This window comes from Sinocyclocheilus rhinocerous, unplaced genomic scaffold (genome assembly GCF_001515625.1).
Source record: "Sinocyclocheilus rhinocerous isolate Xijiao unplaced genomic scaffold, SAMN03320098_v1.1 scaffold1447, whole genome shotgun sequence".
In the NCBI taxonomy this organism is placed as follows: Eukaryota; Metazoa; Chordata; class Actinopteri; order Cypriniformes; family Cyprinidae; genus Sinocyclocheilus; species Sinocyclocheilus rhinocerous.
In genome coordinates, this window is record NW_015661886.1 from 285,536 (window position 1) to 301,494 (window position 15,959).

General features: G+C 37.1%; 1 protein-coding gene across 1 annotated transcript in view; it reads right to left on the bottom strand.

Annotated features, from left to right (window-relative positions):
* mosmoa (modulator of smoothened a) overlaps positions 1 to 15,959 on the bottom strand; it is a 40,902-nt gene that overhangs the window by 12,257 nt on the left and 12,686 nt on the right. Inside the window, exon 2 of the mRNA XM_016536511.1 lies at positions 5,751 to 5,963. Coding sequence (XP_016391997.1) covers positions 5,751 to 5,963 — 213 coding nt within the window. The remainder of the gene's footprint in view (positions 1 to 5,750; positions 5,964 to 15,959) is intronic.

Sequence of the window (15,959 nt, forward strand, 5' to 3'; positions counted from 1 at the left end):
AATGAACTCAAGCTAACAGTTGTATTTTTTAACAAAGATTAATAACTTCTGTAGCAAATGTCGCTATTGCTCATGGTTAATGTTAGTGCATTAACTAAGGTTAACTAATGAGATCTTATTGTAAAGTGTTACCTATTGGTCTTTATAATTCTTTTGAACTGAAATTTTTTACTTTATAAATTTTTGGTGTATTGCTTTTTGTATTCAAATGTTCAGTTATTTTTGTTATAAGAAAGTTATTAAACCTGTTATACTGTATTATAACAACACTTTTTGCAACAATTTCAATATCATGATAATACTGTATACCGTGATAAAAGCATTAGCAATTAATCGCAACATGAAAATTTGATACCGGCGTATGCCTAATTGTCAGTAAATCAAATAGACCTGTTTTTCACTGAATAGCGCCTATAATAATATTGTAATAAATGGCTATAACTTGCTTGGGGAATGTTATATGTAAACTAAATTTGTTTACATATTTATAGTTTTACACTTCCAAATAAACTTTCTACAAAAAAAAATTCTAACTACAGGAGTTTTTGTTTGAGTACACCGTAAAAAACACCCAATCGTTGCTTGCATTTTTCTTAAAATTCTGGCAAATTCAATCATTCTTAGAGAAAACAAAAGGAAAATCAGGACTTTACATTAGCTAGACTGAAACTTCTCCTGTTTATAATGATATATGGCATTTGATGCTGACTGCTAGAATAGGTCTGAAAAAACAAAGAAACGTACAGGCGTGACAGGTGCCCCAAAAATGTTCTAGGTCTTTAAGGGTTAATTTTGCAGGCCATTATATGGTGATCAAAATTTTATGGACTGTAATGAAGGAGCAACTTGAGACATGAGTCTGAGACAGAGGTGAGATCAACTGAACAACAGGTAACTAGACTGCTGACCACTCAACCACATCGCAATGTGCTTAATTTTTTTTTAGAAAATCTTAGCAAATATATAGCAACACCCTGCCGGTGCCAACAACACTCTAGTGCAATGTCTTTAAAACAACTCCGAACATCTCCGCAACACCAGACACTTCATTTGACGGTAGAGGTGACATTACATTAGTGGTCGACCGATATGGGTTTTTTGACAGCCGATACCGATGCTGATATCTTGGAAAGCAGGGTGGGCGATGGCCGATATAAAGCCGATATAATTTTTTTTATTCATATTTAAGAAATTTAAAATCATTTGAAAATGGATTAAAAAATAAGTGTAAAATAAACATACTTTTACTCTAGAAGACAAAGTATTTTTCACAAATAAATAAATATTTAATAAAAATATAATTAAAAAGGAAGTAAACACTGTAACCAACAGGGCACGCAGTATTCTTGGAAGTTTGTGTGCATTGGGAATCATATTTTTTCAAATAAAGCCAAGGTAACACTCATTTTACATACAGCACACAGTGAAAATGACATGAATATGACAGTGGGCAAATGCATAAAGCGCAGCATAATTTGAAATCAGTCACGAGTTTAAAGTTTGTCGATCGAATACACAAAATAATGTTCTTTTTAGCAACATCATATGACCCCTTTAATAATATTAAAGCAATCGTTATAATACTTTTTTGTATAAATTTTAATTCCTTTGTTTAACAGTTCTATCTGATTATTAGATAGACTTCTATCCGTATTAGACAGAACTGAATGACAACAGCGAACAAGAGGGAGAATGTGAGCACTGTGTGCTCAGGCCGTTCTCAGCGCCATCAAAATAAAAGTCCGACGCGGCATCAAAATAAAAGTCCCGCCTCGAACACAAACAGCAAAACTTATCGGCCGATGCCGATATTTGAAAAATGGCAGATATCGGCCAATATATCAGCCTTGGCGATATATCGGTCGACAACTACATTACATTAAGGTGATGAATCTGCAGCACAGTTACCTATTGCTGCTTTCTCATTTACCCTCAAACGCTTGTATCCTGAGAGGAAGTTTAAACTGAAGTGTTTCTTTATAGAACACACAAAGGATGTGTAAACTAGCTTGAGGAATAGAGAAGAAAGTTAATAGCGTCTCCAGTGAGCGAACACAACAGATGCTACACACATGCTGGACAGACAACACAACACCTCAGCAGCGCCATTCAAGCCCAAACCACACAGATCATCTATCTCATTGACTGCTTGTGCGCAGGACTTTAAATTGGTCGGTGTTACATATTCCCCACAGCTGGGAACCCACACCTTATTTGATAGGATAAAACCAATGTTTTGTCAAGCGCATGTGTAGCTCCAGCTGAGAAAGTTATGTCTGTGAAATAATCTGTCGAAGCACATTTTTAGCTGTTGTTTCACTGTTTCCTGTAGAACCATTTGTAGACACTCCTGTGCCATTGTTTTGCAATAATTTCATTTCATGGTGGTCTACTATTGTGGTGTCATCCTTTTCAGAAAAATCTGCCCACGGGCCAGTTATATAAACTTAACCTCTACATTAAGTCTATTTCTGAGCTAAACAACTAGCAGTTTGCCACGGGCTAATCAGTCTTATATTCAGGATTCAAGTTGGACAAATCTACATCTTCATGTAACCAGTCTTAAAGAAAAAAATAACTGAGGTCAAACTTGAAAAGACTATTTTAAGTATTTTATGCAACTGGACGAAAAAAATAATAACCAAAAAAACAAACAAAAAAAACATTTATTCATGTTAAGTTGTGAGTAACTAATCACCTCACAGAAGCACTAGTCAACATGGCTGTCTATTTTTTTTAGCCATCTATAGTAGATTAGGCACAAAAACTTAGGATATGGCACGCAATTACAGACAAAATATGGAATTGCATTTAAATGTGCAGTTTCTGAGCTAACTAGCAGTTTGCCACGGGCTAATCAGTCTTATATTCAGGATTCAAGTTGGACAAATCTACATCTTCATGTAACCAGTCTTAAAGAAAAAAATAACTGAGGACAAACTTGAAAAGACTATTTTAAGTATTTTATGCAACTGGACGAAAAAAAATAATAACCAAAAAAACAAACAAAAAAAACATTTATTCATGTTAAGTTGTGAGTAACTAATCACCTCACAGAAGCACTAGTCAACATGGCTGTCTATTTTTTTTAGCCATCTATAGTAGATTAGGCACAAAAACTTAGGATATGGCACGCAATTACAGACAAAATATGGAATTGCATTTAAATGTGCAGTATATGTAATATTCACAGCTAGTGGTTGAAATGGATACTGCTGTTCAAATTCCAAATATTGGAGAGAGTTTTCTCTCCCGCCCCCTCCTCGTCAGACTTAACGCTTACACGGGTTGATAGATTGAGGACACACAACAGGAATGAGTGCAATCGACAATGGAAGGCGACAAGCCACACACTGAAAATATGTCAATATGGCACCGGTACCTATGTATCCGGTATGTAACTGAAACAGAACACAGTGCCTCATTACGGTGTCACCTAAATGCCTGAGTGATCGATTGAAATATTTGTCCTCTGGTTCTCTGAAACCACCACCGCATATGAAGAATAATTTCCCGACTGAGAAAATGCAAGTGAACGCAAGTCGAAAAGCTCTAATAATGCAAATCCAATCTTTGTAGTAATGTGAGTGTCCATGTTGTTTTCATATTCTGACTTAAAAGCACAACTTGGGAAATGAGACCATCCGAGGATCACGTGAATGCAACAATTACACTTGCTCTGATGGCAACAGGTACCGTTAGCTAGCTCAGCTAAACACAATTAAGTTAAAATGCCTAAAGCTAAACTTCCCTTGTAATGACTTGCAATGAGAAGCATTTCTAAACCTGTTGTCCAGCAAAAGAGAACATTATAACAGTGGCCGGGAACCTATGGCTCGAGAGCCACACCTGGCTCTTTGACAAAAATCATGTGGCTCGCCAGATCTCTCACCCTTTACCAACAAATGAACTATTACAAAAATTATACACCACTAGAGATCAGCAATTCATTTGTTGTAGAGCCTACATAAGCTGATAAAAGGTTTAAAAAAATAATTTTTTTGTACCGGCCAAAGTGCGTGTTCAGTGCGCATTCAGTGCTGTTCGCGAGAGTCACAACAGCAAACCACTGATGTTTCTATGGTAACTAGAGCTCCTGCACTCAGATTCAAGCTGATAACTTACGTAGCTTGTTTGTAGTATATATATATATATATACAGTGGGTACGGAAAGTATTCAGACCCCCTTAAATTTTTCACTATATATATAGTTCACTTTGGCTCTTTTGGAAAAATGCATTAACCAAAAATAAAAAAATTGGCTCTTCGGTCAAAAAAAGGTTCCCGACCCCTGCTTATAACATGTTTTTACTCCACAACATCAGTCAAATAACTTCCTTTTGTGATCTGATGAGGGCTGCATATCACAAAATGAGGCAGAACATTTTCTATACTGTAATGTCGATTAGCAATGATTATATACTTAATTAGTATGAAAATACCAGAGATGGCTTGAATAACACAATTATACATTGTCACAGTCGAGTGTTTATTGTCTTTGTTTTATCATTCAAAACGTTTATATCATCTGTTTATTCAGTTACAGCGATAGGAATGCCTTTGTCCATATTAGGGGTTTTCCTGGAGCATCATGAGTTCTGTTACTTCTGTGATGCATATGTGGAGTTTCTGCACGAGGGCGCCCTCAGGCTTCCAGTATGAATGAAACAGACATTAAAGCTGCAGTCCGTAAGTTTTGCCTCTTTGTCGCCATCTGTTTGAAACCTGCAATTGCATTTATTTGTGGAATTATTTTCTTAACGCACCGTGCACGGCTCCAGCGCGGATTAATCTAATGTTTTGAGGAGTATGTGTGGGCTGGCTGTCAGTCACTACACCGGTGTGCATACTGTGCTTCGGAATCACAGATTCTAGCCTAAGTCTTGGAAGTATGGCCCAAATAAGAACTTTCACCGGATATTGTCATCTGAATGAGTAAGTAACAAGTCTGCCACTTTTGTTCTGACCAAGTGAGGAAAAAAGCATTACAATAAATCTCGTAAAACTTGTGTAATCAAACGTAGGCTATCAGATGCACATTTAAAATTGGAATATAATCTAATTTCAGTCACTTGTGTTTTATAAACACAAACCATTTTTGGATTACAATTCGCTATCAAAATAAGTTTAATTATTTAATAAGTTTAATTATTCCAGCTGCTGGGAGAAAAGGCTATAAATGATCTGCCACCTGCAGTATCCACACACACGTGATAGCCTACTTGCCGGGACAACTTCATGTTTGCAGACGTGACGTAATGACACAGCGGCATACTCGCATTTTCTGTAAATTCCTACCAGTACCACTCGAATTAGAAAACATTATTATAAGCTTACCATCGTGAATCAGGCTAAGTTAAGGACTCGGGCTAAGGTGAGTCCTAATAATTTTGGGTAATTTTTTTTTTTAAGTATAGGTCCAGGCACCGTTAAGGCACCAGTACTATTTTAAAAGTATAGATTCGGCACCAGTATCGTAAAAAAAAACAAAAAACAAAGTTACCCAACCCTAACTATATGTGACATATGCACAGGCTTTCTTCTGTATGCTCTATGTTAAGCCTTAAAGGTGAAGTGTGTAGTTTCTGCACTCCTATATGTAGCAAGGGGAAGTGTTAGTTAAATTCTAGCAATTCTGAGGGATATCACTGGTGTGCTGAAACTACACACTTTACATCTCTGGTGGGCGGGTCAAAAAAGGCAAGAGGGAAAACAGCAGGGGTGATTCAAACATGAGATGCGTCACTCACTTCCTGTGAAGGCGATCCATCTTGCGTATTTTGTGGCTTCTCGACGCCAGTGCGAGGCCACCAGCAGGCCGCAGGTGACAGTGAGGGAGATGATGCCCATGATGATAAAGAAGAGCGTGGTGACCCACTCTGGAGGGAGTCGCGGGGGGATGCAGGTTCGATCTCGTCCATGAATGGTCTGACACTGACGCACCAGCCCCACAGTAAGAGCTCCTGGAATCAAATACAACAACATCAATGACGTGTGAGTCATATTCAACCCACAAAACCTGAAGGGTGTTTTGCAGGATCTGCTCTTTATCAGAAATGAAGTCCTGGGTGTTTAGTTATGGACTAAACTATAACATGGCACACCAGAGACAAACAAAAACAACAGCCGTGGAGTATAAAGTTCAGAGCTTGTTTTCTGCAGGAAAACACACTGCACCTGTCAGGCGCAGAGTCCCTGAGGCTCTGTATGCACCGCTGTACGATCAGGTAAGTAAAAAGCATTTTCAAGAATGACATTTACAATGCTGAATGCACATTGTTGTCTGGGCCAGGTACTGATATGAACAAAACAATATCATACCACCGCACCATTAGAATTTTGGTACCACAGTAGTTTAAGTGCCAGTTAACTACGGTGCCTTACTTTACACTCGAGTTCAGTCTTCACAGCCAGCTAAATCCTTATAGCAGCTTTACAGTCACACACGGCCACCCAAACAGATTAACTAGAGATTACCATACACAAGGTTTAATGTGTTAGTACTAGAAGTTGCACTAAAAATAATGATTATGCAACTCAATTTCTGCCATGGTTAATTTTTATGTCATATTTGTGGTAAATTTTTATGTCGTGTTTGTGTTCTTTCCTACCTGTATTTATGCATGCCATTCAATATTTATGCACGTAATTCAATTTGTGTATCTAGATATTGCCAATATTAATATTTTCAATAATTAGAAGTGACAATTCACTGCCAAAGATTGTTCTACCAGCGAGTAACCTGCTAAAGGCGAAGTCCCAAAAACAACGGTGGCTGGGTTTTGTTGGATCAGTAGGTTATCCCTGATGGCATCTGTTTTCACAGGCTCTTGTCAATGGACTCTTTTTACATTTTTGGGGTTCTCAGAAGTGGAAGGTGCCATTGATGGGTTAAACTTGTTGAATGGGAGACAACAGCAAATATGATTTTTGCATTCCTATTTGCTCCAAAATCAAATGACTTTCCAAAAGATGAAGACGAAGAACAAAAAGAAAAACTATAGAAGGACTGATTACAGAGTAAGAAGAAAGCAAGCTTCCATTGGCGTTTGTAGTGTGGTGATGAGTTAAGCTTAACTGTCAACTCCATAGAAACAAAGGTGTGCAAAGGCACTCGTGGCCTAATGGATAGAGAGTCGGACTTGTAACCCGAAGGTCACGGGTTCGAATCTCAGGTCTGGCAGGAATTGTAGGTGGGGGGAGTGAATAACCAGCGCTCTCTCCACCTTCAATACCATTTCAAATGCAACTGCATTGGTGGAGCAGAAATAACAGGGTTGTGAATTGCGATTTGTAACATGCTGGGTAGTAAGGACCTACCTCTTTACACAAGACAGGCAGACTTGAGCAGCATATTTTATATTTCTAAGATGGCATCAAACAGAAAAAAAGTATCTTTCCCAAGCCTTCATAGACAAAATCTTGAATGTGTGTGATATCTTTGGCACTGCTCTACTGTACAATCACTTATACATTATATAAATAAGATATATTAGTGAATGCATGCATTAAATGCATGTACAATATTAAGTGTTAAAACAATTAATAGCATATACAGTGCCTTGCGAAAGTCTTCATACCCCTTCATGTTTTGTTATGTTGCTGCTAGGGCTGTGCGATTAATCACATATGCTCTGGAACAGAGTAATATCGCGTCCACATCGCAGGCTTTGCGATTAGGAAATCGCAACTTCTCAAAACGCGATTTCGAATCGATTTCGATTAATCGCACAGCCCTAGTTCCGGTGCGTATTTTTTCCGCGCCCATGTTAACGGATCAGAGCATTCACAACACCCCGATCAAGTTCAAGCAGGTAAGTTTCAATTACATTTTTAATATTTAGAGCTTCTGTTATGAATATTATTCCATATTTTAATTAGAATTTCGGATTGAAATAAACATCGCCGTTAGCGAATACGTACTTAATCGTCAGCATAAGCGCGGCTAACGCTAATATAATGAGCATTAGAATGATTTTTGTTCATTTTGTTCAAAATGATTTCTTTAACTATTTAATGCTCCTATAACTTTAATTACTGTAAAAAACAGGTGGACATAATGGTATTCACTATTTTTACACACCAGAGGCTTTTAAATGAACTGTGTAACCAAAATATGCGTGTTAGAGAATGTACAAATGTATGGTTAACAGTGTTTATGTCTCATCAGTCCGTCAGAAAAAGTTGTTTTTTTTGTTTTTGTTTTTTTTAGTCAGTTAGTTGTAATACTTGGCTGAATATCTCTAGCAGGTTTTAAAAGCCCTTTAAAATTAAATATGAACACAGTTTGGATTAAATAAAAGTACAGTCAAATTGTATCTCCTGTATAGACTTTACTGTACAATGACTTAATGTTTTCTAACGTGAGTTGGATCTAGTAACATCTTACAGTGAGTGAACAATATATTTTTAAAACATTCATTAATGTTTGTGAATGTTATTTAATACAAACACTTGATCATTCATGTTTGTTCATTGTGAATTAAATAATTTTAACAGATTGAACTTTGAAATTAACCCTAAGAAGAATAATTGCCATATAACTATTGTTTATTGTTAGGTCATGTTATCTAACAAATAAAATCTTATTGTAAAGTGTTTTTAATACTACAGTTTCATCTATTTGATATACACTTAATATATGTAATCTTATCTAAATTTATTATAAAAGCTGAGGTTTGTTATTTACTGAAAAGTTATATTTTAGCTGGTGTCAATGATCTAATGTTGCATTTGGTCAGACTCAGCCCATTGCTTTACATAAGTATATTATATTTTCCTTTTATAGCTGCAGACTGAGGAAGATCCTGAAACACACCAGCAAACCCTAAAACAGACAACAGTTTACAGATGTTTTTCAGTGGCAGCAGAACTATGACTAAACTTTTGGGTGAAACTTGTTTACTTTTTTCATACTTTTATTACTTGTGATGTTACAGCTTTTTGATAAAGCTCTAATTGGTTTTCTTTTGGAAATATGTTTCAAATTCACACTGAATGCATTAATGACTGTAAAGCATGTCTGTGTGTGTCAAAATCGTGATTAAAAATCGCAAAATTGATCAAAGAAATCACAATAGTTTTTTTTTGTCCATATCGCACAGTCCTAGTTGCGGCCTTGTTAAATTGCTTTAAATTACTTTTTTCCCCACATCAATCTACACTCCATACACCATAATGACAAAGCAAAAAACAGGTTTTTAACATCTTTAGTTTTTAAAACTTAAATGATTCCATTGCGTAAGTATTAAAACCCTTATCTGGGACAGTTGAAATTTAGCTCAGAAGCATTCATATTGCTTGTAGATGTTACTACACTTCAAGTGAAGTTAACCTGTGGCAAATTCAATTGAATGGACATGATTTGGAAAGGCACACACATCTTAATAAAAGGTCTAACAGCTGAAAATGCTATTAGAGCAAAGACCAAGCCCTGAGGTCAAAAGAACTGCATGTAGAGCTCAGAAACAGGTTTGCGTCAAGCCACACATCTGGGGAAAATTTCAGAAAAAAATTCTGCTTCATCACTGCAACACTCCACCGATCTGGGCTTTATGTCGGTGTGGCCAGACTCAGTCCTCTCCTCAGTGAATTTGCAAAAAAGCACCTAAAGGACCATTAGACTGTGAAAAACAAGATTCTCTGGTTTGATGAACCTCAATTCCAAGCATCATGTTTGAAGGAAACCAGGCACTGCTCATCACCTGCAGAGTAGCATCCCAAATGCTGGTAGCAGCCTTGTGCTGTGGGGCTGTTTTTCAGCAGCAGGGGCTGAGGGACTCGTCAGAGCAGAAGACAAGCTCAATGCACCAAATGCCTGGGCTTAAACCCAATCTAATATTTCTGGAGAAACCTGAAAATGTGCGTCTGCCCCCATCCAAACTGACAGAGCTTGAGAGGTGAAGAGGCAGGGGGAAGAATGACAGATAATTGCCAAATGCTGATGTGCAAAGCTTGTCGCATCATACCCAAAAAGACTTCAGGCTGTTAAGGTGCTTCAGCTAAGTAATGGGTTAATACTTATGGGAATACTTATGCAATGTACTTATTTCAGTTTTTTATTTTTAATAAATTTACAAAGTTGTGACAGTTCTGTTTTTCCTTTTTCAATATGGTGTATGGAGTGTAGATGTGGGGAAAAAAAGTAATTTAAAGCAGTTTAACATAAGGCTGCAACATAAACCGTGAAATAAATGAAGGGGTATGAATACTTCCGCAAGGCACTGTATAAAGCATCTCGTCACAGCACAACAAGCAGGGCTTCATCTACAACCCCATCCACAATCAACAACACATAAAGGCACAAGATTTTAGTGTTTTTGGTTGCAGTGTGAGCCAGTCTTAACACGTATGGTATGTTATTCATGCTTTAACAGTGTAAATTCAGGCCTCTATCATTTAAGTCACAGTCTATGTTTAGGGCTGCAACAACTCAGACATTGGCAGAAGACAAGTTAAAGAAAAAAAAAAATCATGTGAATGACAAGCATGAGTTTGATGGAACAGGTCAGTTTCACTTGCTCATTTGCAGATTTCAGGCTTGCATTACTGTATTGCTTGATGTAATAATAAAGTAACATCATATCTACCGTGTTACTTTATGCATTTAATAGTGTTTTGCACCACCTGGAAGTGTGTGAGAGCAGTACACTAACTAACATATGCACTCCTCACAGTGTCTGTATCACTTGAGTCACTTGATCAGAAGTGCATCATACAAACTCAACCAGGCGCCAAAACAGCAGAGAGACGGAGCACAAGACTTCATCATTCCCACGGCCTCAGGAAAGAACTAACTACAAATAACATATCACCGGCAATACAAAAAACACCTAATTACACAAAAAAACAACGTTTATTGGGAATACTGATAAGCCGGTAATTATTTTCAACAAGACTCCACTGTTAAATACCTAACTTGATTGAAACTGAAGTTGCGTCATTTCGCAAAAACTCCCATATATCGCAAAAAAGTTTTTACGCTCACATGAGGTGGTTTTTCAGGCAATTCGAAAAAGGAATATTTTGCAAAACTGCAATAGAAACAGTTTTTCACATTTACAGGTCACCTGGGGCCGGATTCACGAAAATCTTCTTAAGAAATAAGTTAAGACATTTCTTAAGAGCACATTATTTTCGTCGCGAGTTTGACTGGCACTCAGCTTCTCGTTTTTAATGTGCCGTGTTTTTGAACAGTTACTTTTAAAATAGCCTGTCTCAAGCTGCAGCGATATGTTTCATTCATTTTTGTGCTGTATTTTTGCGCTCTCATCTGAGTGAACTCTTCCAGTATGTGTGTCCGCGCTGCTACAGCAAACGCGTCCAGCGCATTCATGAGCGCTGAATACTGCCAAAGATTGTCGTATTTATAAGCTAAAATGAAAAGCGTTCAATTAAAGCTCCCTATCTGACTCATTTTAGAGTTGCTACTGAGTTTTGAAGTCAGCAAAAAGTAGCGTCACACATAGGCTAATCATGACCGATCATTGTTTACATTATCAGTCATCGCTGTCACTTCAGAAAACTCGTGCACATCCCTATTAATAGTCCTACTATGTATTATATGTAGCTAGTGTTGTTGTAATGCTTAAATATAAAAATTTATTTGAAATAACCCAATAAATTCATTAAATAATTCTTACTGTTTGGGATTTAAGACAAGTCTGGGGCTGTCCTAAATTTAAGAAGTTATTTACGATGATTTTTAAGAAGATTCTTTTCAAGAATTTTAATTCTTCTCAAGTTTTGTCTTAAGAACAATCTTAAGAAAAAAGATAAGAATATTCTTAAGATTAATTTTTGGGAATACAAAATATTCTTAACTTTTTTCTTAAGTTAAAAAATAAGAAGAAAATGGCAGTTAAGAAGAAATTTCTTCTTAAGAATGTTTCATAAATCCGGCCCCTGGTGTACGTAAAAGTCACATGATCATTCTTTATTGTACTATAACCTCCAAGAAACACCTCATACATGGTCCTCTCAAGTATAAAGGGCTTTCCTTGCCATTAATGCTTGAATAGCATTAATTTACTTATTTACCTTGCACACATCTGCAGCGCATTACGGCTTCCGACATGGCCACCTGAGCTGATCGCCATCACTCGAGTCAATGCTTGTGTTAACGCACCGTGGCATGTTTCAAAAGTGCCCCAGAAGCGGCTCTCCGCACTGCTTTGCTAAAGATACACATCTACGTCTCCTTCGATTAAAAATAATGGCTAATGCGGTGGCTGATATATACATAAACCTACCAACATCGGTCATCATGACTTATCGCAAGAGGAAAAAATTACATTTTAGTCACATAACATCGGTTAATGTAAACATTGTCCTTTCGCAATAGTTTTTTAATTACATTTAAAAAAGATTGCACAGTGCAACAAGCAGGGCTTCATCTACAACCCCATCCACAATCAACAACACACACAGGCACAAGGTTTTAGTCACATAACATCGGTTAATGGAAATGGAAACATGTTTTTTTTTATCGACATTTAAAAAATATTGCAAAAGTTTTGCGCAAATATGTAACCTACTAATATACACACTGATAACATTCATTCCATTTTATTCTAGTTTTTGCCAACATTAATGCATTTAATAATAAATTTTTTTGTGGCTGGGAAAGTCCAACTACAGTAAGTTTCCTGAAGATCCATTTCATGTGATGTGCTTGTAAGTCCTTCTGAGTACATACTACACACAATATATGGCATCAAATGTAAACACATTAACTGAATTGTTTTTGACACACAAGTGCTCTCATTTTTAGGTCTCACTGCATTTCAGCCTGACTGGGAGTTTTGTTTATGCCCATGCTGGCATTAGGGGTGTGCGATATATATTGTCTGCGATAATATCGTAATTGTTGTTTTAACGACCACCACACAGAATATGATGAATAGTAAAAACATTAGGAGTCAGCTGTCTTCGGCAGTCCTTAAGGTACCAGCACAATAACACACTCAGCAAAATATCGTCTAATTATCGTTATCGATAAAATCCCATAAAATATCGAGATATCATTTTGTGTCAATATCGCACACCCCTAGCTGGCATGCATTTTGGCCATCTTGAAGTGTGTAGGATTCCTCTAGTCTTTATCGAGCAGAAAAACAAGGGAGGCACTTAATCAGTTAAACTGACTCGTCACTGTTTGAGCTTATATCTGGTAGCAGTCACATGCTGCTGAGCTCTCCTCTGGAGTGAAATACAACATTTGCATGATTTTGATATCTGTCAAGCACAACACCATCCAGATCACTGTAGTGATGAACGCGCCTGCTGGCACTGATACTCAGACTGGTGCCCGCTGTCTGTGAAGGCCAAGAGCAGGTCTAGAGAAGCTGTAAGGGAACTTCAAATGCATCACTGAACCAGGGTTCACTTAGAGGAGGAATTCACATTACGCCCTGGAAAACAGGCAGGAGATTGTGGAGAATCCACCAAGAAAACATCCCGGACATGGAAGAACTAAGGAAATCCTGTCCTTTACTCCACATACAGTCAGAATGATAACTCAGCACCTCTCCCAGTTAGACAGATTTAGCTACACCGACAAAAGAATATTGTACCAAAATTTCAGGAATTGATAACAATGCCAATGGAATGTCACAATTCTCAATACCAACTTGGACACCATGGTATAAACTAATTAAGCAATGACACAAGTAGAAATAATAGAGTTTTGGGTCGATAGATTTTTAATGGATGGAAAGAAATCTCTCAGATTTAATTAAAGGGGTCATATGATGCGATTTCAATTTTTCCTTTCTCTTTGGAGTGTTACAAGCTCTTGGTGCATAAAGAAGATCTGTAAAGTTGCAAAGACTAAAGTCTCAAATCCAAAGAGATATTGTTTATAAAAGTTAAGAGTCTGGAAAATGATGTGTTTTTTTAACCTTAAACCGCATAAACACATTTCATTACACCAAATACACAAAATAATGTTCTTTTTAGCAGCATCATATGACCCCTTTAAATATTCTCTAAATATCTTTGTGTGTTCTGAAGATGAACCAATTATAGCCATCTAATTTGGTCTTTTTATTTATTTATTATTTTTTTTCCCAGTTGAGAAAACCTACTTGGGTTTACATTGTTTAGCGTGCACAGTACAGCACTATGAATTCAATTAGTTCAATAAACAGATGTATTCATTTTGCTTCAGGCAAAATAAGTTCATCTGCATTACAAGCTCTAGAGGATTTTCACATTTTATAAAGCAAGAAAGTTGACTTATGCTTGGTTTTATCATCATGAGCCGTTGCAGGGTTGCAAATGTAAAACAGAACTTTGAGTTTAAGCCAGAGTTTGATGATGGGAAAGAAGCATTTTGTCTTGGTGGGAAGAAAGCCTTTAAAGGGCTTGATAAAGACTAGTGTCTGCATCCGGTAAACATTTCCCTCATCACCCACCAATCCCCTGCTGATTCACAACTTCAACGTCTAATTCCATCATTACAACCAGCTGGCACGCTACGGTACACTAACATGAAAGACAACACTGAATCGCACCCACAACTGCAGTTTAGACATTCATAGGGCACAAACTCCTTTCCCAAAAACACATGCGCACACACAAAACAGCGTCATTTAGAACAAGACATCTGGATAAATAAACGTGGAGCAAGTGGAAGCTCTGCCAAATTCCCAAGAAGCCTTCACTGGAAACTAGAAATATACTATTCAGCAGAACATGTCACTGACTCAAACTTTTGTTTGTGATTATCAAGGAACATATGTCCTCAACAAACCTACCTGAAATCAAATTTAGTAAATTGGGTATTTGGGAATATTTTTAGTAAATACACGTAAAAAGGAATTTTCAGGTTGTGCCAATGTCCACCATTTTTTCTGCTTTTTTCTTAAAATAAACAACTTACAACAGAAACAAACATTCTATATGGCTTAATATCAGAAACGTCAAAGCTGTAATTATGCTCACAGCTAGTCACTCTTTGATTCAATGCTCTCTGACGACTGCACAAGAGCTCAAATGCACTTTTTGCTAAAAAATATGTGCGTTATGAGTCCTTTAAGTGGAGTTAGAAATAGTAATTATGAGCTCATGAATAACCAAGCAAAGTTGTACTTGCAAGTGGAAAAACAATTCACAAGTACAAGATACAAGATACACAAGTTACAGAGTTGTGATGACATAAAGGGGCATGTTGATTTGAAAGATGGCAGAAACACTGATCTATAATACCCATAATGGGCTTCATGTAAATCGTTCATAAAGCTGCTGACACCAAATTTCAGATTTGTGGAAATATTAGTATTTTCAAAATGCTAGTTGGTACTAGTGGTGTGCGAGACTTGTCAACTAAACGGAAATGCAGCTGCAAGTCGACACTGGGATACTAGTCGAAATGAAGTCATTTTAATGTTATGTTTTAAAAAAATAATAGATTATTTTGGATATCAGAAGCAGAAAACTGATTAATTTCCTTTCAGCTCAGATCTTGCATGCATGCTTTTTCTTAGTGTCACTAGCTTCGGGTTTAGAGAAATGCCAGCTTGCAAGACGAGCAAAATGTGGTAGTGCAGGGCCCTACAGTGCGACCATTTCAGTCGCATTTGCGACTGGAAACTACTGCGTGCAACTATGAAAAAATATTTAGGAGCACCTGTGCGACTGACCCGATCAGCATTTATGTTTGCGATGAGGGAGCTTCAAAGGTTTCTAACGTACTTACAACGTGTTTTTGCAGCGTTGAGTAATGTATCACAGACGTATCTCATGAATCCTTTCATAAGCAAAGTGTAGACGGTGTAAATAAAAGATTCATTGTGCAGTGTAGTAATACAACAGTTCATTGAACAAGAAGTTAATATTAAGTGACTTATATTGTCTGACTACAACACTATTGCTTTATTTTGCTCTATTTCGTCCACGAAAAGAGTTTAAATCAAAGAACAGCTGAGCCGCTGCGCATCTCCATTCAAACACAGCGT